The following is a 26,540-nucleotide window of genomic DNA, read 5'->3' on the forward strand; positions in this document are numbered from 1 at the left end:
AGTGACTTGGGGCATAAGTTGTTGGCCAATCAAAGTAATTTAAATAGGAAAGTGACTTGGGGCATAATTTGTTGGCCAATCAAAGTAATTCCAATAGGAAAGTGACTTGGGGCATAATTTGTTGGCCAATCAAAGTAATTCCAATAGGAAAGTGACTTGGGGCATAATTTGTTGGCCAATCAAAGTAATTCCAATAGGAAAGTGACTTGGGGCATAATTTGTTGGCCAATCAAAGTAATTCAAATCACTCAAAATTCAATGTGTTTTGTACTTAACTTTTTAATATCATCTCAGAAATTTGGTTGTTCACCATCTGGTGTTCTTGGAAATCAATATATTAAGTTCGCAGTGTGTTAACAATTGCTTTATATGAAGTACCAGTATACTACATATTAAGTTCGCAGTGTGTTAACAATTGCTTTATATGAAGTACCAGTATACTACATATTAAGTTCGCAGTGTGTTAACAATTGCTTTATATGAAGTACCAGTATACTACATATTAAGTTCGCAGTGTGTTAACAATTGCTTTATATGAAGTACCAGTATATTATATGTTTAGGTATAGTTGATAGGATCATTTGTTCTCTAATTCACAATACTGCATGTTGACACAACTGTTTCTTGTAGATTTAAATCAAACTGAGATTTCTTGAACAAAAGACATACCGGTAGTTCATAAAAACAAGTTAAATATTTAATCCTCAAGGCCCCTACTAAGGTTCCACAGTTTGTATTGTATCAAAGTTATAAGAATTCCCTGAACATTGACTTGTAAACCTGGTTGGACAATTATGGCTATCACTACTTTAATTTGTGGCAGTCAATGTATATAAATAGAATCCATGAAATTGCACTTTAGTCCTCAGTTGACATCAACATACACTATAACTTTTAAACAGTATTTAGAATTCCCACTAATCCAAAAAATACCGCCAATGACATTTTAGCACAACTGTACAGTTTTTAAAAATATTTATCCATATGCTAGGTCCATACTAACAATAGGTGTTCATTTGCTGAATGCACCTCAGTTCAGTTGTGCTAACAAATCATTATGATAGGCAAATATCACTGGAAAATGATATTACTGCATATTTCCTCTTAAAATAATTAAGTTTTTTTTCTAGATTATCACTATTTCTAGATTTCTAGACAATTTATGTATGACAAATCAATGTAGAATTATATTCGCTAAGGTTTCCTCCAAGTCACCAATTGGCTCTCACGAGTATGAAGTCACTGATACAACTAATATTGACTTCCACACTGTGTCAATTTAAGTTGTATGGCTAATATTGACTTCCACACTTTGTTAATTTAGGTTGTATGGCTAATATTGACTTCCACACTGTGTCAATTTAGGTTGTATGGCTAATATTGACTTCCACACTTTGTTAATTTAGGTTGTATGGCTAATATTGACTTCCACACTGTGTCAATTTAAGTTGTATGGCTAATATTGACTTCCACACTTTGTCAATTTAGGTTGTATGGCTAATATTGACTTCCACACTGTGTCAATTTAAGTTGTATGGCTAATATTGACTTCCACACTTTGTCAATTTAGGTTGTATGGCTAATATTGACTTCCACACTGTGTCAATTTAAGTTGTATGGCTAATATTGACTTCCACACTGTGTTAATTTAGGTTGTATGGCTAATATTGACTTCCACACTTTGTTAATTTAAGTTGTATGGCTAATATTACAACAGAGCAAGCTTAATAAAATAGTCATTTTAGAATTTTATCTAATAGAAAATGTGCTATAATGTAAGGTTACCATATAGGTTATCCCTCTACAATCAAGGCCAATGGTTGAAGAGTTCAAGGCCAATGGTTGAAGAGTTCAAGGCCAATGGTTGAAGAGTTCACGGCCAATGGTTGAAGAGTTCAAGGCCAATGGTTGAAGAGTTCAATGTCAATGGTTGAAGAGTTCAAGGCCAATGGTTGGAGAGTTCACGGCCAATGGTTGGAGAGTTCAAGGCCAATGGTTGGAGAGTTCAAGGCCAATGGTTGGAGAGTTCAATGTCAATGGTTGAAGAGTTCAAGGCCAATGGTTGGAGAGTTCAAGGCCAATGGTTGGAGAGTTCAAGGCCAATGGTTGAAGAGTTCATGGCCAATGGTTGAAGAGTTCATGGCCAATGGTTGGAGAGTTCACGGCCAATGGTTGGAGAGTTCAAGGCCAATGGTTGAAGAGTTCAAGGCCAATGGTTGAAGAGTTCATGGCCAATGGCTGAAGAGTTCATGGCCAATGTTCAAGAAGTCAGATTGTATATGTTGTATGTTAGTGTTTTCCTTTCTTTGCCTGTTTTTCAGCACGTCTTTTCAATTCTTCTTTTTCTTTTTTCATATCTTCCAAGTCTTCCATTATTCCAAGTCTTGTACTGCAAAATGAAAGAATGAAATGAATATTGTCATTTTAAGATGGTTAATAAAATATTGTCATTTTAAGATGGTTAATAAAATATTGTCATGTTAAGATGGTTAATAAAATATTGTCATGTTAAGATGGTTAATAAAATATTGTCATGTTAAGATGGTTAATAAAATATTGTCATGTTAAGATGGTTAATAAAATATTGTCATTTTAAGATGGTTCATAAAATATTGTCATTTTAAGATGGTTAATAAAATATTGTCATTTTAAGATGGTTAAAAAAATATTGTCATTTTAAGATGGTTAATAAAATATTGTCATTTTAAGATGGTTAATAAAATATTGTCATTTTACATGGTTAATAAAATATAATTTTTAGGTGGTCCATACTGCAAGTTTTGAACAATGCAAATTTATCAGAAAGAATTTAATCAATTTGAATTTAAGTTTACTTTCCAGAATAAGACATCAACAACTGGGGTTTGGATAAAGAGAAACATAAGACAGTTTAGATGTCAATACTACACAGAACTATGCACCAATGTATTCAGAATGACACCTTTGGGACGACGATCTCACAATGTCACACAAGTTCAATGAAAGAACTTAATTTGTTTAGGGAGGGGGTGCCTGATGTTTAATTTTTTGCACTTCTAACCAACACAAATTTAAAAAACTGTCATGCCTTCAATGATAACTTACAGGTTCTGTATTTACTACTGAGATGTTACAGTTTACTGCTACTGTGGTTATACAATACTGAGTTTCTGTTAGTCTTTTAATGTGTTTACTGTGTTTTTACATTGTACCGATCATAGTGGTGTGACTGCTACAACTTGTAGGCATTTTTTACTGATTTTAAGCATAAATTTGGTGATAATTTTTTGTTGTCCTGTCAAACAATGATATATAATTACACAAACTGATTTTTCTGAAGGTATTGAGGTGACGACTTCAGATATGTTTTACCCTTTCATTGCCGGGGTGGGGCCGACTATTGCGTCGTAATTGGATCAGTGAGCCGTTAATTATTTTCGTTCAAATTTAATATGACTGAAAATAACATTTTCTGACAAATTTTCGCCAATTTTGACCATTTAGTCAGTATACAGAAGTTTTGTAAGAACATGAATGTTGGTATTTTGAATTTTGTTTGTAATATAAATATTTTGTTTATTTGTGATATGTCAATAAATAAACAACCAGTGTTTGTTTTATTAAAATTTTGTTACTTTAATCCATATTTCGGTTGTGTGTGTGATATTTGAATGTATGTATTTGCATCTATGATGTAGAAAATTTATTTTCCATTCATATGATACCTTATTTTTCAAAAATAAGCAACTCTAAGTATTTTTATATCAGTTTGATTACATAACACTCACTCTCACATTATGTTAGTGAGGGGGCTGGTGGAGAACAAACAATCCCATGAGGCAAGTGGTGGTGAAAGGGCAAAACCCCCTCCCCATCCCTTAAATGAACAAAGTTTGTTCATTGAGCTTGTGTGATATTGTGTGATTATCCCTTAGTTACCTTCTGGCTTCCTCCTTGGCTATCTGTGAATATGAGGCCTCCATATTCCTCAAAGCATAGTCACTTTCATAACCATACCTGAAATCAAATAAGTGTTACATGAGTTACAAAGTTTTCATAGGTACATACACCCCAGGGACACACTGCAACATTCCTTGTTCTTTACCTGGTATGTCCTTTAACTTGCTTGCTACAGTGTAGCAATTAAAGGAAGACATGCTACATTTAGGGTTTCGTTCAGGAGGGTAACAATTCGCTATTTTCAGCAGTGAGTACAAAAATGACGAACGTTCAAACTAGTCTCACACATCTGTGATCTATTTCAATAAGTTTTGTACGTACAGTATGGCCACAAAATACAAACGTACGTACAGTATGGCTACAAAATACAAATGTATGTACAGTATGGCCACAAAATATAAATGTACGTACAGTATGGCCACAAAATACAAATGTACGTACAGTATGGCCACAAAATACAAATGTATGTACAGTATGGCCACAAAATACAAATGTATGTACAGTATGGCCACAAAATACAAATGTACGTGCAAAAGTTGAGGACTTGTTAGGATAGATTGCAATGGTATACATAATACAATGTAGGTGACCAATAGTTGGGGACTTGTTAGGATAGATTGCAATGGTAGACATAATACAATGTAGGTGACCAATAGTTGAGGACTTGGTAGGATAGATTGCAATGGTATACATAATACAATGTAGGGGACCAATAGTTGAGGACTTGGTAGGATAAATTGCAATGGTATACATAATACAATGTAGGGGACCAATAGTTGGGGACTTGATAGGATAGATTGCAATGGTATACAAAATACAAATGTACGTGCAAAAGTTGAGGACTTGGTAGGATAGATTGCAATGGTATTATACATAATACAATGTAGGTGACCAATAGTTGAGGACTTGGTAGGATAAATTGCAATGGTATACATAATACAATGTAGGTGACCAATAGTTGAGGACTTGATAGGATAGATTGCAATGGTATACATAATACAATGTAGGTGACCAATAATTGGGGACTTGATAGGATAGATTGCAAGGGTATACATAATACAATGTAGGTGACCAATAGTTGAGGACTTGGTAGGATAGATTGCAATGGTATACACAATACAATGTAGGTAACCAATAGTTGAGGACTTGGTAGGATAGATTGCAATGGTATACACAATACAATGTAGGTAACCAATAGTTGAGGACTTGGTAGGATAGATTGCAATGGTATTCATAATACAATGTAGGTGACCAATAGTTGAGGACTTGGTAGGATAGATTGCAATGGTATACACAATACAATGTAGGTGACCAATAGTTGAGGACTTGGTATGATAGATTGCAATGGTATACATAATACAATGTAGGTGAACAATATACGAGGACTTGGTATGATAAATTGCAAAGGTATACATAATACAATGTAGGTGACCAATAGTTGAGGACTTGGTAGGATAGATTGCAATGGTATACATACTACAATGTAGGTGACCAATAGTTGAGGACTTGGTAGGATAGATTGCAATGGTATACATAATACAATGTAAGTGACCAATACTTGAGGACTTGGTAGGATAGATTGCAAAGGTATACATAATACAATGTAGGTGACCAATAGTTGAGGACTTGGTAGGATAGATTGCAATGGTATACATAATACAATGTAAGTGACCAATACTTGAGGACTTGGTAGGATAGATTGCAAAGGTATACATAATACAATGTAGGTGACCAATAGTTGAGGACTTGATAGGAGAGATTGCAATGGTATACATAATACAATGTAGGTGACCAATAGTTGAGGACTTTGTAGGATAGATTGCAATGGTATACATAATACAATGTACGTGACCAATAGTTGAGGACTTGGTAGGATAGATTGCAATGGTATACATAATACAATGTAGGTGACCAATAGTTGAGGACTTGATAGGAGAGATTGCAATGGTATACATAATACAATGTAAGTGACCAATAGTTGAGGACTTGGTAGGATAGATTGCAATGGTATACATAATACAATGTAGGCGACCAATAGATGAGGACTCAGTATGCAGGGCCTGCAAAATTATGGTAGCCTGATGCCTGAGGCTGGCTATTTTCTTCATGGATAAGTAAAAAAATAACCACAAGTGGTCTGCAGACCACTTGCCAAACAGATATTGTAATAAATATTATGTGAAAACAAAAGTTTGTAGAACTATAAACGATGTTTGATTTCCGTGATAACAAATTGCTGACGTCAAGTTCTTTTGAATTCAAGATATTTTGTTATATTTGTACTGTTCCCACTATCTACAAACTATCATTGTGTTGTTTTGGTGGAAATATTAATTGATTCCTGTCAATTAAAGGCGACACACTTTGAATTTTACCATTTAATCGTCACAGAGAGATGCACATCTAAATTTATCACATGCATAAAGCAAGACTTTCCACCTAGTGTGAGTACATGCTGAATGAGCTTGATCGTATTGCCATGAGTCTGTTCAAATTTGGTATCACATCGACGCGAAAGTCCAGCACAGATGAAAACGAAAGTGGAGAAAATCCTCCCAAAAGAACTAAAACTAGCAAAGAAACTACGGGAACACCGACAGAGCTAGAGACAAGTAAAGGAACTCTCTCGAAGGACCAGCGATACGACCATGAGAAACGTGTGTGAAAGTTTCAACAACATTGGTTTACATTGTACAACATGGCTATTGGTGAAATCAGGGTTCGTACACTTAAAGGAATACAAAATTCCAGGACTTTCCAGGGGTTTTTCATCAGTTTTCCAGGGGTATTCATATTGATTTTGGCCATTTTCCAGGGGTGTTGACACCAAAGTATATTTTTTGAATGACATCTAATTGTCTGATGTGGACGAGAAGAAATTAACAACAGTTCCCATAATATGTGACAAAACATTTTAAAGACAATCGACACTACGCAAGATGTTGGTTTCAAAACCACGTTTGCACGCTAAGATTAACGGAGAAACCTCTATCCTACCCCCTAAGTAGCCGTTTCGTCAAGCTGGTGCATTGATCGTGTAAGATTGAGTCGCAGCATTCGTCAGTCTAATTCAGACATATCCAGAAAAATAAATTAAAAACTAAAGTTTGTCCTTGTTATTGTATGGTTTGATGTTACTACTAGATTTATAAGTCACCTAAAATAAAGTTTTTCTTTAAAATTTTGAATGAAAACGTCATTTACGTAACAAAATTTCAAGCTATGAATAACTGAATATGTTCATAGCTTGCGTCTCGATGTTTATGTACGGATGCCACGAGTTGCGGAACATCGCGATTTCTCAACTCAACTTGACCGTTGACGAATGTTACTGTACCGACGACAACATAATAAAGTAGTTTATTCTTTTAGAACATGTAACACAAATACCTATTTATCGACGACATAAAAGTCACAACCGTACTTCCACAACCCGGAAATTCAACTGCACTTCCCTAGGCCTTAGCCCTAGTATTGCCATGCCTGAGCTTGTAGTATGTCGACTTGTGCGCTGAACTTGTAACAATTTCTAATCATGGTTGATGATGCTTTGATACTCGCTACAATGTTATGATAATCTTGTTACTGTTACCCCCGGCCGGGACTGTTACAATATCATGTCCCTGAAATGACGACTGGGAGATGGAGTAGCAATATACGCAAGATCGAAACAAACACTGCGGCGCCCATTCAACTACGCATAGGCACGGTCTCAGGGGCAAAGTGTCTCGTGGAACGATCGTTTGACTGTCTGGGTTTAATCGGCGTGAATTTTGATTCACCACCGTGGCGAAAGCCTTTGAAAATATTTTCGCCATTTCACATTCACGAGATTCAGAATCATATGAATGGGTGGCTCGAGCACAGACATGACGATCACAAGGTGCTATCACAAGGTGGTTGATTAGTTTTGACCCTGCTATCACAAGGTGGTTGATTAGTTTTGACCCTGCTATCACAAGGTGGTTGATGGTGACCCTGCTATCACAAGGTGGTTGATTTGTTTTGACCCTGCTATCACAAGGTGGTTGATTAGTTTTGACCCTTCTATCACAAGGTGGTTGATGGTGACCCTGCTATCACAAGGTGGTTGATTAGTTTTGACCCTGCTATCACAAGGTGGTTGATTAGTTTTGACCCTGCTATCACAAGGTGGTTGATGGTCACCCTGCTATCACAAGGTGGTTGATTAGTTTTGACCCTGCTATCACAAGGTGGTTGATTAGTTTTGACCCTGCTATCACAAGGTGGTTGATTAGTTCTGACCCTGTTATCACAAGGTGGTTGATGCTGACCCTGCTATCACAAGGTGGTTGATTAGTTCTGACCCTGTTATCCCATGGTGATTAGTTCTGAAGGGTCTAGACATGTTAGGGGGCACACACTACCAGGTCCCTGTTCATGTGTAAACACTGAACAATTTCAAGAAATTGAGAAATCTGCCAAGTATGAAACAAATGTAGTTACTGAGTAAACAATAATACCTATTGTGTCTTTTCAAAGGCCTATCAAAATAAAGATGACTGTGTTTACAAACACAAGTATGGTATGGTGAATTGTTATCTTCATGATATGGGAAAGTGGGTGTAATTGGGGGCAAGTGGGTGTAATTGAGGGCAAGTGGGTTTAATTGGGGGCAAGTGGGTGTAATTGAGGGCAAGTGGGTTTAATTGGGCGCAAGTGGGTTTAATTTGGCAGGTGGGTGTGATTGGGGGCAAGTGGGTTTAATTGGGCAAGTGGGTGTAATTGGGGCAAGTGGGTTTAATTGGGGGCAAGTGGGTTTAATTGGGCAAGTGAGTTTAATTGGGGGCAAGTGGGTTTAATTGGGGGGCAAGTGGGTTTAATTGGGGGGCAAGTGGGTTTAATTGAGGGGCAAGTGGGTTTAATTGGGCAAGGGGGTTTAATTGGGGGCAAGTGGGTGTAATTGTGGGCAAGTGTGTTTAATTGGGGCAAGTGGGTTTAATTGGGCAAGTGGGTGTAATTGGGGCTAATGGGTTTAATTGGGGCTAATGTACTTAATTGGGGGCAAGTGGGTTTAATTGGGCAAGGGGGTTTAATTTGGGGCAAGTGGGATTAATTGGGGGCAAGTGGGATTAATTGGGGGCAAATGGGTTTAATTGGGGGCAAGTGGGTTTAATTGGGGCAAGTGGGTTTAATTGGGCAAGTGGGTGTAATTGGGGCTAATGGGTTTAATTGGGGGCAAGTGGGTTTAATTGAGGGCAAGTGGGTTTAATTGGGCAAGGGGGTTTAATTTGGGGCAAGTGGGATTAATTGGGGGCAAATGGGTTTAATTGGGGGCAAGTGGGTTTAATTGGGCAAGTGGGTTTAATTGGGGGCAAGTGGGTTTAATTGGGCAAGTGGGTTTAATTGGGTGCAAGTGGGTTTAATTGGGTGCAAGTGGGTTTAATTGGGGGCAAGTGGGTTTAATTGGGGCAAATGGGTTTAATTGGGCAAGTGGGTTTAATTGGGGGGGGGGGGGCAAGTGAGTTTTATTGGGGGCAAGTGAGTTTATTTGGGACAAGTGGGTTTAATTGGGTTTAATGGGGGGCAAGTGAGTTTAATTAGGAAAGTGAGTTTAATTAGGCAAGTGGGTTTAAATGGGGCAAGTGGGGTTAATTGGGGGCAAATGAGTTAAATGGGGGGCGGGCAAATGAGTTTAATGGGGGGGGGGCAAATGAGTTTAATTGGTGGCAAATGAGTTTACTTGGGGGCAAGTGAAATTAATTGGGGCAAGTGAGTCTAACTGGGGGCAAATGAGTTTAATTGGGGCAAGTGAGTTTAATTAGGGGCAAGTGAGTTTAAATGGGGGCAAGTGAGTTTAATCGGGGGGCAAGTGAGTTTAATTTGGGCAAGTGGGTATAATTGGGGCCAAGTGAGTTTAATTGGGGCAAGTGGGTTTAATTGCGGCAAGTGAGTTTAATTGGGCAAGTGAGTTTCATTGGGGGGCAAGTGAGTTTCATTGGGGGGCAAGTGAGTTTCATTGGGGCAAGTGAGTTTAAATAGGGGCAAGTGAATTTAATGGGGGGGGGGGCAAATGAGTTTAATTGGGGGGCAAATGAGTTTAATTGGGGGGCAAATGAATTTAATGGGGGGGGGGGCAAGTGAGTTTAATTGGGGGGGGGACAAGTGAATTTAATTGGGGGGGGGGGCAAATGAGTATAATTGGGGGGGGGGAAATGAGTTTAATTGGGGGAGGGGGCAAATGAGTTTAATTGGGGGGGGGGGGCAAATGAGTTTAATGGGGGGGGGGCAAATGAGTTTAATTGGTGGCAAATGAGTTTACTTGGGGGCAAGTGAAATTAATTGGGGCAAGTGAGTCTAACTGGGGGCAAATGAGTTTAATTCGGGCAAGTGAGTTTAATTAGGGGCAAGTGAGTTTAAATGGGGGCAAGTGAGTTTAATCGGGGGGCAAGTGAGTTTAATTTGGGCAAGTGGGTATAATTGGGGCCAAGTGAGTTTAATTGGGGCAAGTGGGTTTAATGGCGGCAAGTGAGTTTAATTGGGCAAGTGAGTTTCATTGGGGGGCAAGTGAGTTTCATTGGGGGGCAAGTGAGTTTCATTGGGGGGCAAGTGAGTTTCATTGGGGCAAGTGAGTTTAAATAGGGGCAAGTGAATTTAATGGGGGGGGGGGCAAATGAGTTTAATTGGGGGGCAAATGAGTTTAATTGGGGGGCAAATGAATTTAATGGGGGGGGGGGCAAGTGAGTTTAATTGGGGGGGGCAAGTGAATTTAATTGGGGGGGGCAAATGAGTATAATTGGGGGGGGGGAGCAAATGAGTTTAATTGGGGGAGGGGGCAAATGAGTTTAATTGGGGGGGGGCAAATGAGTTTAATGGGGGGGCAAATGAGTTTAATGGGGGGGGGGGGCAAGTGAGTTTAATTGGGGGGGGGGGGCAAATGAGTTTAATTGGGGCAAGTAAAAAAAAAAGTTCACTGGTCCTGGACAAGTGGAAAAAATAGAAATTTCAGGCCCTGAGTATGATAGATATAAGTTATAAATCAGTTTACTTAAAATGATGGCTATCGATATCATAAACTGTCAGATCTTTCCTGCAAGTATTTGGCATGCAACTGGTTGGTGTAGAATACATTCTGTGAATTATTCCAGTGTACTGTTTGAAAGTAGGATCTAATAACTAGTTTTAGTTGTTTTTTATTTCCTCTATAAAAATAAAGAGAGAATTTGTCTTAATTAAAATCTTCAAGTTTACAATACAACATTCTGTGTTTACTTACTTTGACTTGTCATAACCAAATATCTCTTTTATGTAACTAGATACATCTACACTTTCATCTTCTAATGGTCCATCATCAATAAAATCGTCATCTTCATATTCACTTTCCTCATCACTGTCCAAACGATATTTTCTTGATTTGATAGGAGGTGGCCTTGCTGTAAATAAAATAATGGATGATTTACTGTAATGGGAGTACTTTGTAATAGACATTACTACTATGATTTACTGTAAAGGGAGTACTTTGTCATAGACATTACTACTATGATTTACTGTAATGGGAGTACTTTGTAATAGACATCACTACTATGATTTACTGTAATGGGAGTACTTTGTCATAAACATTACTACTATGATTTACTGTAATGGGAGTACTTTGTCATAGACATTACTACTATGATTTACTGTAATGGGAGTACTTTGTCATAGACATTACTACTATGATTTACTGTAATGGGAGTACTTTGTCATAGACATTACTACTATGATTTACTGTAATGGGAGTACTTTGTAATAGACATCACTACTATGATTTACTGTAATGGGAGTACTTTGTCATAGACATTACTACTATGATTTACTGTAATGGGAGTACTTTGTCATAGACATTACTACTATGATTTACTGTAATGGGAGTACTTTGTCATAGACATTACTACTATGATTTACTGTAACGGGAGTACTTTGTCATAGACATTACTACTATGATTTACTGTAACGGGAGTACTTTGTCATAGACATTACTACTATGATTTACTGTAAAGGGAGTACTTTGTCATAGACATTACTACTATGATTTACTGTAATGGGAGTACTTTGTCATAGACATTACTACTATGATTTACTGTAACGGGAGTACTTTGTCATAGACATTACTACTATGATTTACTGTAATGGGAGTACTTTGTAATAGACATTACTACTATGATTTACTGTAATGGGAGTACTTTGTAATAGACATTACTACTATGATTTACTGTAATGGGAGTACTTTGTCATAGACATTACTACTATGATTTACTGTAATGGGAGTACTTTGCCATAGACATTACTACTATGATTTACTGTAATGGGAGTACTTTGTCATAGACATTACTACTATGATTTACTGTAATGGGAGTACTTTGTCATAGACATTACTACTATGATTTACTGTAATGGGAGTACTTTGTCATAGACATTACTACTATGATTTACTGTAATGGGAGTACTTTGTCATAGACATTACTACTATGATTTACTGTAACGGGAGTACTTTGTCATAGACATTACTACTATGATTTACTGTAACGGGAGTACTTTGTAATAGACATTACTACTATGATTTACTGTAACGGGAGTACTTTGTAATAGACATTACTACTATGATTTACTGTAATGGGAGTACTTTGTCATAGACATTACTACTATGATTTACTGTAATGGGAGTACTTTGCCATAGACATTACTACTATGATTTACTGTAATGGGAGTACTTTGTCATAGACATTACTACTATGATTTACTGTAATGGGAGTACTTTGTCATAGACATTACTACTATGATTTACTGTAATGGGAGTACTTTGTCATAGACATTACTACTATGATTTACTGTAATGGGAGTACTTTGTCATAAACATTACTACTATGATTTACTGTAATGGGAGTACTTTGTCATAGACATTACTACTATGATTTACTGTAATGGGAGTACTTTGTCATAGACATTACTACTATGATTTACTGTAATGGGAGTACTTTGTCATAGACATTACTACTATGATTTACTGTAATGGGAGTACTTTGTCATAGACATTACTACTATGATTTACTGTAATGGGAGTACTTTGTCATAGACATTACTACTATGATTTACTGTAACGGGAGTACTTTGTCATAGACATTACTACTATGATTTACTGTAACGGGAGTACTTTGTCATAGACATTACTACTATGATTTACTGTAAAGGGAGTACTTTGTCATAGACATTACTACTATGATTTACTGTAATGGGAGTACTTTGTCATAGACATTACTACTATGATTTACTGTAATGGGAGTACTTTGTCATAGACATTACTACTATGATTTACTGTAACGGGAGTACTTTGTCATAGACATTACTACTATGATTTACTGTAATGGGAGTACTTTGTCATAGACATTACTACTATGATTTACTGTAATGGGAGTACTTTGTCATAGACATTACTACTATGATTTACTGTAATGGGAGTACTTTGTCATAGACATTACTACTATGATTTACTGTAATGGGAGTACTTTGTCATAGACATTACTACTATTACTGTAATGGGAGTACTTTGTCATAGACATTACTACTATGGAAATGATGTTAATAAGGGATGACCACACATTGTCATACAAGCTGTAAGCTAACTTTGTTTGTTTAGTGGGGATGGGGTCTGGAGTCAATGCTATTGCTGAACTACATTTTAACACTTCTAACCAAATATTGTCGGAAAACTTTCACTCTTTCAATAATAACTGCTTTTATATTTACTACTGAGATGTTGATAAGTTGATAAACATGTACTTCTAATGTGAGATTCGGTGCTGGGTTTCTGGTAGTATTTTAAATGATCTGCATTGATCATAGTGATGTGACTGCTACAGTTTTCAATATACAGTGTAGTTTACAATAAACACTGAATGAGGTTGAATGTGCGGACACTTGCGGAAGACTTCATATCATCACTGCCACACTACTGTAAGTGTAATTACATTAATGTTCATTGATAACTTATAGCATTATGTTTTAGTTTGTGTAGGAGAGTGTGTATGATGTGTACAAATACTAGTAACTAATCATGTGTTCTTTATCTGTATTATAAAATACACTCCCTGGTACGCAAATTTTTCATGGATAATATGTATACAAGCTGATTGATTGAATAAGTCACATGATGTGTGTACAATATGATAATGAAGTCACAGAGCTAGTGCCTATATTTAGGGATGATTACATGATTTATATAACACAGGGTCAATAAACAAACTTTATTCATTTAGAGGGGTAGGGAGTCTAGCGTTAAAATGCAATTGCTGAATTTTATTTTCACACTTCTACCTAAATTTCAAAACCTTTCATATGCCATATTTTTTGTTCTAAATGGCTAATGCATGATATAATGTAGGTTGTCTGATTGAATAAAGACTATCCAAGTTACAGCTTTGTGCTGGTTTAATGTGTTCAATGGTAACAGGTTCATGTATTTACTACTGAGATGTTGATAAGTTAAATTAAAATTTACTGATAATGTAATGTACAGTGCTGGGTTTCTGCACAGACAAGGAAGAAACAGATCAGCAATGGGTATTGTTCCCAGGTGTTAATAGGGAATTACAAGCTCAGTCATTGTCTTGGGTAGGCAGCAAGGGTCTCATTTGTTTCAAACATACACTGAAATTTACCGAGTGATACATGAGTTGCTCTTTGGGAACCATCGGTTTTTGTTTTCTATAGCAACATTATGTCATCAGTAAGGTTAAAGATCTGAATGTGTAATCTTTGAGTGGAAGCAGACATTATTACGAAAACAGTTTGAAAATTGAGCAATATTTGGTTGACTTATTGCCTTTTAGTAAAACTTACTTGTTAGGAACAGTCAAAATTTATTATTATAAAATGAGCATAGTTTAGTGAAAAATGAAGACATACAGGAAAGGTTATGCACTGTACGACAAAATCTGACAATGCATGTAGGTGAAGTTCTGTTCTATGGCTCTGTAGTATAAAGTAGAGTCACGCTCCAGGGTTTTTTGTCTTACCCACTGAGATTTTTGTCAGAAAAACGGATACTTCATTCCGTAGTCATAACATTTCCAATTTTTACACAAGGATTTAGGCAGCTTGTGTGCATCACATGTCTGTGTATTTTGATATGGGTGATGAATTTACATCTACCATCTATTGCTGTGATTGTTGTACATGTATTTAATTTAGCAAGGGACTATGTAACTTGTAAGGCAGGTATGAGATAGTCAACACAAAACCCATATCATGCATAAAACTGTTGGTATGTTCAAATTTCTCACATTCATCAGTCGAATGTTATCCAATTTGCATGTATTTTAGGTACATGTAGATTGAAATCATTAACGATTTTGTTAATAAGGGAATACTCGTTATATGTTGACAACTGCATGTGTGGAGACAATTGGAAACTCAGAAGTGGAAAGAAAGTGTTCGCCGTTTATATGTACATGAAGGGATTCTATTTATTCTATATGCCAATACAATATTCTGGTAAAATGATAATAAACAACTTATCCATTTGTTGTGTATGTTTATATTGTTTGTTAATCTATGCAAGAATATGTTGAACCAGGGCAGATTCACACATTTGAAAATTATTTCCATGACAATAAAGTAATGTTTAATCAAGACTAAGTTTGGAAAATGTTGCTGATCTGTTTCTGATAGTATTTTAATGTGCTCACCAGCCCCTGTACATAACATAGTTTACTGTAAACAGCAATGTGAGCTCCTGTACAAAACATAGTTTACTGTAAACAGCAATGTGAGCCCCATGTACATAACCTAGTTTGCTGTTAACAGCAATGTGAGCCCCTGTACAAAACCTAGTTTACTGTAAACAGCAATGTGAGCCCCTGTACAAAACCTAGTTTACTGTAAACAGCAATGTGAGCCCCATGTACAAAACCTAGTTTACTGTAAACAGCAATGTGAGCTCCTGTACAAAACCTAGTTTACTGTAAACAGCAATGTGAGCCCCTGTACAAAACCTAGTTTGCTGTAAACAACAATGTGAGCCCCATGTACAAAACCTAGTTTACTGTAAACAGCAATGTGAGCCCCTGTACAAAACCTAGTTTACTGTAAACAGCAATGTGAGCCCCTGTACAAAACCTAGTTTGCTGTAAACAACAATGTGAGCCCCATGTACAAAACCTAGTTTACTGTAAACAGCAATGTGAGCCCCTGTACAAAACCTAGTTTACAGTTACATTTGTAACAGCAATATGAGCCCCTGTACAAACCCTAGTTTACTGTAAACAGCAATGTGAGCCCCTTTACAAACCCTAGTTTGACTGTACAAAATACCCTTGAACGTCAACATGTGATATCATATAAATTTTATGATTACTTGATAAATTTGAATTACCAAGTTTACAGGCTGTATGTCAACCATCAAGAATGCTACAAAGATTAAAAAGACTGTCTGTGAAAAACCTAATTTAAAATCATAATTACCTAAAGGTCTTTTGAAGTTTCTATTGTCAACTGGATTAGAGTCATACATATATCCCATTTTCCTCTTTACAGATGGTCGTGTAGGTATATCCTGAGATGTCTGCCTACTAGTACTACTTGGTTGTAAATGTGGCGGCAGTGGTCTAGTATTGGGTTTTAAATGTCCTGGAAGCTGTCTAGTACTGGTTTGAGAATTCCTGCAAGTTACTTTTGAAGGTTGTTTGTTTGTTGCACTTTGTCGTCCAGGTTTTGAGACTTGGCGGCATTGTGGTGCTGTATTTCCAGGTTTAGCTTTATGTGCTTTTTGCACAGCTTCTTTCCTGCCATTTTGAATTGCATTGTCTCTGCCACTGTCCTTCCGTTGATTAATTCCATTCAATCTTGTTGGATTTCCTTGTTTTGTACTTTTAAGCCTGAGATCATTCATATTAGTGCTACTTTGCCCTCTCTGGTTATCTCTGGGGGTATCTCTGTGTTTATCTCTGGGGGTATCTCTGTGTTTATCTCTTGAGGTATCTCTGTGTTTATCTCTTGGGGTATCTCTGTGGTTATCTCTGTATTTATCTCTGTGGTTATCTCTGTGGTTATTTCTCTGGTTATCTCTGTGTTCATTTTTCTGGTTATCTTTGAGTTTCTCCTCAACATTATTAACTTTGACAGGCACATGAGGTTCTTTATGTTTCTTGGCAGCCAGTTTCATCAATTCATTGAAGTCAATGGGACCAGCACCAGGGGCAGGTTTCTTACTCGGTTTCTTTACTTGTTTGTTGTTATTCACAAATTGTTCCCTTTTCCTCTCCTTCTCTGAAGATTTCACATGTGAAGGTTTACTTTTCTTGTGCTCTTTCTCCCGTTCCTTAGTTTTGTCTAATGTTCGTCCAATTTTTCCATTTTTTTTAGTTTCTGTTCTGTCTTTCTGTTGTGTAGCTTTAGTTCTGTCATTAGAAAGCACAGATTTTGGTTGTATGGTCTTAGTTCTGTCATTTCTAACGACCTTTTTCTGCTGTCCCATTTTACTTGTTTCATTTAAATGAACACTTTTCTTGTTTTTTAATGCTAATTTCTTTGCTTTCAGTAACTCTTCCTTCTGTCTTGAACTACTTACAACTAGAAAAGAGAAGAAAATAAAGTTAATAAATTCAACATCTTATTTCAACGGGTTATCAAAACTATATCAAGTAAACACAAATTAAATTGTACACTGTTAGCTGACATTTCCAACTGCAAATTTCACAGTCTTTGTCAATAATAGATCGGCACTGTGGTAAGCCAAAGGTAATGTGTGCATGTGTTATCGGCACTGTGGTAAGCCAAAGATAATGTGTGCATGTGTTATTAATTTTATTACACTGTCAAGTCATTCATCAAATCACGTACATGTCCACTCTTCATTCATCCAATCACGTACATGTCCACTCTTCATTCATCCAATCACGTACATGTCCACTCTTCATTCATCCAATCACGTACATGTCCACTCTTCATTCATCCAATCATGTACATGTCCACTCTTCATTCATCCAATCATGTACATGTCCACTCTTCATTCATCCAATCATGTACATGTCCACTCTTCATTCATCCAATCATGTACATGTCCACTCTTCATTCATCAAATCACGTACATGTCCACTCTTCATTCATCCAATCACGTACATGTCCACTCTTCATTCATCCAATCATGTACATGTCCACTCTTCATTCATCACCATTCATCATAGATAGAAAAGTTTCCCTTTCATGGTGAATTTCCAAATTGTACATTTAGATAACCATAGAGTATGGACATGACAATAAAGTCACATTACATGTATTTGTAGGAGCTCTAGTGACCCTACAGCTCATTTGTAATTAGATTTATTCAAATTTCTGCAAGAAATGAGCTTGTGTGTCTCACTGTAGTGACTATCATCTTGAATGTGCAAGACTGGGAAACAAGCACAGAATAGATATGCCACAGTCGAAATAACACCAGCAGGCAATAGTGCCGGGCAACATCACTGTGTGGGCAATACTCTATTTAAAGGTCATGTGATTTGATTCTGACCAATGACAGCATGTGTAAGAATGTTGAGGTGTAATAATATCTGTTCAAATATTAACAATTTTGTTTGTACATGGTGTAACACAATAAATCCTGTATTGTCTGTTCAAATATTAACAATTTGGTTTGTACATGGTGTAACACAATAAATCCTGTGTAGTCTGTTCAAATGTTAACAATTTGGTTTGTACATGGTGTATCGCAATAAATCCTGTGTAGTCTGTTCAAATGTTAACAATTTGGTTTGTACATGGTGTAACACAATAAATCCTGTATTGTCTATTCAAATGTTAACAATTTGGTTTGTACATGGTGTAACACAATAAATCCTGTGTATGTAGTCTGTTCAAATGTTAACAATTTGGGTTGTACATGGTGTAACACAATACATCCTGTACTGTCTGTCCAAATGTGTACATGTACACTACTGTTTGCATTTGGTATAATGCATTTTGATATCTCAACAAATAGCTATATTAAGAGACTGAGATACCTTTGTGTTGAAGTTCTTCTTTTTTGTTTAGATAAGCCTTGATGGCAGTGGTGTTGATTTTCTTGACTTCCTTCTTTGGTGGCGGTACAACAGTACTGTACCTCTTAGTCTTACTCAGCTGTAGACAAAACAGAAGAACTGTAAAATATGATTATGTGTGTTGGATCACAGTAGTCATTTACAATGTTGTGTATTACTCTGAGTAAGATACAACCTGTGACAAGCAAGCATTTACAATGTTGTGTATTACTCTGAGTAAGATACAACCTGTGACAAGCAAGCATTTACAATGTTGTGTATTACTCTGAGTAAGATACAACCTGTGACAAGCAAGCATTTACAATGTTGTGTATTACTGTGATTAAGATACAACCTGTGACATGCAAGCATTTACAATGTTGTGTATTACTCTGAGTAAGATACAACCTGTGACATGCAGGCGTTTGAGGTATGTAATTCGCCCAAAACTGACCAAGTACGGGCAGAGTTACGAGCTCGTAAGTCTCAAGTACGAGTGACGTCATACTCTTGTAGTTGGCCTAATTTTCGATGAGTACGCAGAGGACTCACGCTTGTCGTAGTCCGCGAGTACGTGGCGAATATCCGAATTGATCGGTCATCCGAACTGACTACGTGTCCCCCGAAAAAATATATTGTTCTGATATCAAAGTAATGTTTCGGTAAACAATTTTAAGTTTGATGAATGACGATCGACTTGTGAATGAGCGCGGTTTGTCTTGGAGCTACAGTGTGTATTGTTTGTAAACAATCACTGTCCACCACGGTAAAACAAAAGACGACTACATCGAGTGCATTGGAACGATCACACCTTCAATAACATCTCAATAAAGTTGTTCTCCTATTGACCGCGCGCCCCGTTGTCTTTTGTATGATTCATAAAAGATTTGAAATGATTGTGAAATGGTGAGAACGGCATGTCACACTCTGACTATAGTGGCGACTTTCAAACAACTTGTCGGCATGAGATGTAATGCAATCATTGATGATTGACTGTGATACCGAAAAGATGATTGTCGGTCAGAAGTGAAAGGAGTTTCGTTCCTTTTTCCAATAAAGATTTTCAAAGGTGTAAAACTTTGTCAGCTTCGGCCTACCTATAAATCTGCTATGTCTAGGAAGGAATCCTCACTCGATCGTGAAACTTAAGATAAACTCGAAAACGATGTCCCGTGTGAACCAGTACCATTGCACGGCGAAGCGGCAGCTATGCTTTCTCCGTGTTTGTTATGACTAGAGTCGCAGCCTGATTGTGAACCTACCCAGTTGTTATTGCTCCGTAGTTTACACAGAAAAGCAGCAGACAGCCGTGCAATGAAACAGAAACCCCTGACTTCGTTTTTCTGAACTTCATTTTTTTCTCATTGAGTGGCTAAATTGCGGACACATCGTATTATACACATTGATACAATTTGATTACATTTACATGTCAGTGAACATTATTTATAGATGCAACCATGACAACAATGCGTTCTTATCAGCTGTCCACCACGTCGTCGTCTTTCTTGTAAATACGTTTTTTGATTTCTTCTACACATATTCAATTCGTTTTCCTATTATATTCAATTCTTTATTTAGTTTTAGTATTAAATAAGTACATGTCCCCGTAAGCGTTCGGATAATCGACGTCACTCTTATTTCAGACTTACGAGCTTGTTACGTCACCCGTATATATACGTTCAGACGTCACTCGTACTTGAGACTTGCGAGCTCGTAACTCTGCCCGTACTTGGTCAGTTTTGGGCCAATTACTTACATGGGCGTTTACAATGATGTGTTTTAGGGGCGACATCGAAATCAAAAGCATCGTAATTACGCGTCGTCACGAGTAAAGACTAGTAGCTACTAGTAGTTACGATGTACTACGGTGAATATTCATAAGTCTCAACGCATATTCATGTACTTTAGGTTGTAGACAATAAAAAGTAAACACCTATTGTCCGTTATTCATGAGCCCAAACTACGACCATTTACGCGTAGTCTTCATCGTGAAAAAAATAACGAAACAAAAAGATTTTCTTTCCTGTGCAAATCAGTTTCACGCTTACTTTTTTCAATGTTATTCATTCGATGCCTTCTAAAGTTCTATGGCATTCGTACAGTCGGCTAGTCAACTAAGTGTTTCAGATATATTCAGATGTTTACCTAATATGTCTTGCCTAAAAATACCTTGAAGAAGAATTTTTATTCGAAACGTCAGATTTTACATCTATTTATTCGGACTGCCTCACAAGTTCCTTATGCACTTCTCGGCTAGTCACCGAACATGTCGACCATTTTCGTCTGGCTGGTGATGCATTGATCGTGTTAGATTCGAGTCGCAGGATTCGTCAGTCGAATTCGAACATTGTCCACAAAACAAATTAAAAACTAAAGCTTGTCTCGCATTAATATATCGTTTGATTTGATTGATTTAGAAGTCACCTAAAAACATTTTGTTTCTTCAAACATTTGAGGAAAAACGTCATTTATATAACGAAATTTCGGGCTTCGAATAACTGAATACGTTTATCACTTGCGTCTCTATGTTTATCTACCGACATCATGCATCACACCACGTATTGCCGAACATTGCGATTTCTCAACTCAACCCCCATCATTTAGGAATGTTACTGTGCTGAGAAACGTAAAAAAATAGTTGTTGTTTTAGAATATATCAAACAAATCCCGTTATTCGATGATATAAAAGTCAAAAGTGCACTTCCGCAACCCGGAAATTCAACAGCATTTCTTGGCCCTACCATGGCCGCCAAGCGTGAGCTTGTAAGTTGTACTGTTAATTTGTCGACCGTGCAAAAAACATAAAAGAACGTCTCACCGCGATTGATGCTTTGAGAGTCACACAATTGTATGATAATCTTCCTCAAAGATTTACTGTTAACCCAGGACTGTTACAATATTACGTCCATGCGTCCATCACAATAAATTTCGAATACATACCGTCATGTTTTTGAAAAGATTTACTGAATATTGAAACTTTGATTTCGTGCGTATCTTATTGAGTTTTTTTTAAAATGAATATCGCCCATGAACTTGCACTCATAAAAACATGTACAGTACTAGTTTCATCAGCACATTACTGGCTGAGTACGTGGTTTTCTATGACAAACTACGATCAACTACGATAGAAGATGATGTCATCATTGAAAACACGGAAGGTGAGAATCACTATCTATTGTGTGTTGGCGATAAAAAATTACGCGTATCTACGCTCAAAGACGACGTCTTTACGGGAAACAAAGAAAAGTTAACTGATTATCTATTGTCAGTTATTCATGAACTTGAGCACCTCATTATCTCCTGTTTCACGTTGTACATCGGAGCTACTAGGAGCTACTCGTCTTTACTCGTTACGACGCGTAATTACGATGCTTTTGATTTCGATGTCGTCCCTTAGTGTGATTAACATACAACCTGTGACAAGCAAGCATTTACAATGTTGTGTATTAGTGTGATTAAGATAAAACCTGTGACAAGCAAGCATTTACAATGTGTATTAGTGTGATTAACATACAACCTGTGACAAGCAAGCATTTACAATGTTGTGTATTAGTGTGATTAAGATATAACCTGTGACATGCAAGCATTTACAATGTTGTGTATTACTGTGATTAAGATACAACCTCTGACAAGCAAGCATTTACAATGTTGTGTATTACTGTGATTAAGATACAACCTCTGACAAGCAAGCATTTACAATGTTGTGTATTACTGTGATTAAGATACAACCTCTGACAAGCAAGCATTTACAATGTTGTGTATTACTGTGATTAACATACAACCTGTGACAAGCAAGCATTTACAATGTTGTGTATTAGTGTGATTAAGATGCAACCTGTGACAAGCAAGCATTTACAATGCTGTGCATTACTGTGATTATGGCCTCTTTACATGTGCATGAAATGCCAGGGTAACTTGAAATTTGTCTATGAATGTAAGCTATTGTGTAAAGACACCATAAAACGGTTCTCATAATTTAATGGGATGTAATACTTGTCTTGCTCTACTTCCAGCAATATACTGAGTGTGCCAAGTGTTACTACATGTATAACAATTCTCCTTGTAAATGCTTGTCTGTCGCTGGTTGTATTGTAGACTATAACTTGTAAACTTCCATGCAGTCCTTGAATCATGTATTCTACTGTTATAAGAGCACAAACTACTGGGTTTTACTTTTTTCATTAACAAGACAATTCCCTCGATATAAATAGATAGAAAAGATAGAGTAAATGATTCTGCCTATTTTATCTGACAACTACATGTACATGTATTTAACACCACTACAACACAGAACAGCATATCACGTTCATGTTGTGGCTTTGTTTTATTGTAATATTATCAACACCTACATGTACCATGTGTTTCATCACATCATATGCATGCTTTTTAAAATAAGTAGTCTGAATCAACTTGAGATATGACAAAGAATAACTGTCATATCTTAATAAATTTCTTCCCAAATATAGAATAAGGTTGTATAACCAAGTGTAACCTTGAAGAGAATTTCAGTAATATATCCATTGTGAGGGGACATGTACATGTAAGCTATATGATTTAAGTCTATAAAATTCATGTTTGGGATGTACATGTTGTGTGTGACAGTATGATGATAGACATTGTGACGGTATGATGATAGACATTGTGACAGTATGATGATAGACATTGTGATGGTATGATGATAGACATTGTGACGGTATGATGATAGACATTGTGACAGTACGATGATAGACATTGTGACAGTATGATGATAGACATTGTGACAGTATGATGATAGACATTGTGACAGTATGATGATAGACATTGTGACAGTATGATGATAGACATTGTGACAGTATGATGATAGACATTGTGACAGTATGATGATAGACATTGTGACAGTATGATGATAGACATTGTGACAGTATGATGATAGACATTGTGACGGTATGATGATAGACATTGTGACAGTATGATGATAGACATTGTGACAGTATGATGATAGACATTGTGACGGTATGATGATAGACATTGTGACAGTATGATGATAGACATTGTGACGGTATGATGATAGACATTGTGACAGTATGATGATAGACATTGTGACGGTATGATGATAGATATTGTGACGGTATGATGATAGACATAGTGATGGTATGATGATAGACATTGTGACAGTATGATGATAGACATTGTGACAGTATGATGATAGACATTGTGACGGTATGATGATAGACATTGTGACAATATGATGATAGATATTGTGACAGTATGATGATAGATATTGTGACAGTATGATGATAGACATTGTGATGGTATGATGATAGACATTGTGACGGTACGATGATAGACATTGTGACAGTATGATGATAGATATTGTGACGGTGTGATGATAGACATTGTGACCGTACGATGATAGACATTGTGATGGTATGATGATAGACATTGTGACGGTACGATGATAGACATTGTGATGGTATGATGATAGACATTGTGACAGTATGATGATAGATATTGTGACAGTCTGATGATAGATATTTTTAATTTAACATTTCTGTACATATGATATCATATAATATGTAGAGGCACAGGGATGTCAGGGATGCATTGCCATAAAGTTGCTTGTGGTTTTAAGATGATGGCCTGGTTATCTATATATCCGAGTCTAGTACCAACCTGGTGTCAGTAGCTGGCCCTCACTGGAGAGACTACTGCCACCGTGGTGTCACTAACCATTCCTCACTGAAATGGCTAGTGCCACCACCCATGATACCCCGGGCCACGATATTTCTCATCGCTGAACATCTCCCAACAAATAAATCATACAGAACTCTTCAAATGCTTCCATTTTACCTTAAAACACCAAATGGAAGGCTATTATTTAATTTCTCGCGCAGCGCATAACCACTCAAAAAAGTCTCCGTAGTGGTGGTGTCACAAGTGTCAGCGTTGTTGTGCATATGCATGACATTGGCACATGCCTGGCCGAATGGCTGCCACTATGGAGTGGTTGTGCGCTGCACGAGAAATGAAATAATTACATGTAGTTTGCATTTGGAATTATAAGGTAGAATGGAAGCATTCAAGGAGTTCTGTGTGATTTTTTTGTTGGGAAATGTTCAGCGACGAGAAATATTGCGGGTTGTTGCACTAGTCGTTCCAGTGAGGATCGGCTAGTAACACCGCAGTGGTACTAGACTGTAGAGGACACTCCGTTACTTAAATTACAGAATGTTGCATAATATATACAGTCCATAGACTTAAATGCACACTATCTGTACAAATGTGATTTTTTTTATATTTAACTGGACAGATGAACATATGCATGGTCGATAGAGTCAGAGTGGTTTCAACTATCGATGTGTTCATTTTATTTTTGATGTACAAAGCAATTGTCTGTATACTATATAATACCGTAGTCTGTAGTCTGCATTTAAAGAATGTAGACAAAATTCCACAACATTCTAATTTATTTAAATCAAAAATGAAACATCCACGTTGCTTTAGCCATTTTGAAAAAAAAAAACTACGTGTTAATAATCGATTACGGTTTGAATTTCACATGAAACTGTGAATTGACAAGAAAAATAAAATAACTGATGTAATGTAACGTCGGTAACGAAATATTAGACACAGCTGCCTGTACAAATATACCGGAAGTCGATTTCAACTCACCTGTTTTTCAGCCTGTTTCTGATTTTTAGCAGCCACTGACAATAAGTCATTAAAGTTCATATTGAACTTCAATTCAGGAACTGAAATATTCTTAAAATTATATTCTCTTAGAGTACTTTCTGGGTACAAATACGAGCACTATGACGAACGCTAATACCTAATACACGGAAGCCAAAGAAGCACAAGCTGTGACGTCATATTGTAACTTGACCAAAGATTCAGATTCAGAGTTAGAAATAACATGGATCCTGAATTAGTCGGCCTCGATTTTTTCTGTGGGCGATGTGCGTTGTATAAAAAAACACAATACCAAAAACTCAATACATGTACATATAATCATGGATTAATACACCTATGATGTGTTAATGTAATGTAAATGTACATGTACTCAATCAATACTAGTAAAACGATATTGCAGTAAGGTCAAAACTCAATACATGTAACAATATGTGGCATATGGGTAAAACGATATTGCAGTAAGGTCTGCATTGACCCTCCCTCTCCCCCCCCCTCTCTCTCTCTCTCTCTCTCTCTCTCTCTCTCTCTCTCTCTCTCTCTCTCTCTCTCTCTCTCTCTCTCTCTCTCTCTCTCTCTCTCTCTCTCTCTCTCTCTCTCTCTCTCTCCCTCCCATAACCATAACCATGCCCTCATTACCCTGTGATGTGTTATGTACCACTTATTGCCTCAACATACTAGTGTTATAATTGCAATCGTCAGATAGTAATTTATGTTAATTACCATTAACATAAATATCGACTGTACCACCCAAACTACTACATTCCTTTTAAGAGCTCGGACAAAAAATGGTTGTCTGAGATAGCCGTGAGACATAATTTTTCCACAACTTCATTAACTATCATACACGAATGCGAATGTCTCCTCTGAATTTGTATCTGAGGCTAGTCATATGTATCCTCTTTCGTGTTACATTCGGGA

At 36.9% G+C, this 26,540-nt stretch overlaps 1 protein-coding gene across 1 annotated transcript; it reads right to left on the minus strand.

Annotated features, from left to right (window-relative positions):
* Nucleotides 1-294: 294 nt before the first annotated feature.
* LOC144448240 (uncharacterized) lies at nt 295-25,770 on the minus strand. Its single transcript, XM_078138404.1, has 6 exons — nt 25,605-25,770; nt 18,936-19,053; nt 16,399-17,505; nt 11,177-11,333; nt 3,919-3,996; nt 295-2,389 (listed from the first exon to the last, which is right to left on the minus strand). The coding sequence occupies exons 1-6, from the start codon at nt 25,662-25,664 to the stop codon at nt 2,290-2,292; spliced, it is 1,620 nt and encodes a 539-aa protein (XP_077994530.1). The 5' UTR covers nt 25,665-25,770; the 3' UTR covers nt 295-2,289.
* Nucleotides 25,771-26,540: the final 770 nt, after the last annotated feature.

The sequence above is a fragment of the Glandiceps talaboti genome, chromosome 17 (genome assembly GCF_964340395.1).
Source record: "Glandiceps talaboti chromosome 17, keGlaTala1.1, whole genome shotgun sequence".
Classification (NCBI taxonomy): Eukaryota; Metazoa; Hemichordata; class Enteropneusta; family Spengelidae; genus Glandiceps; species Glandiceps talaboti.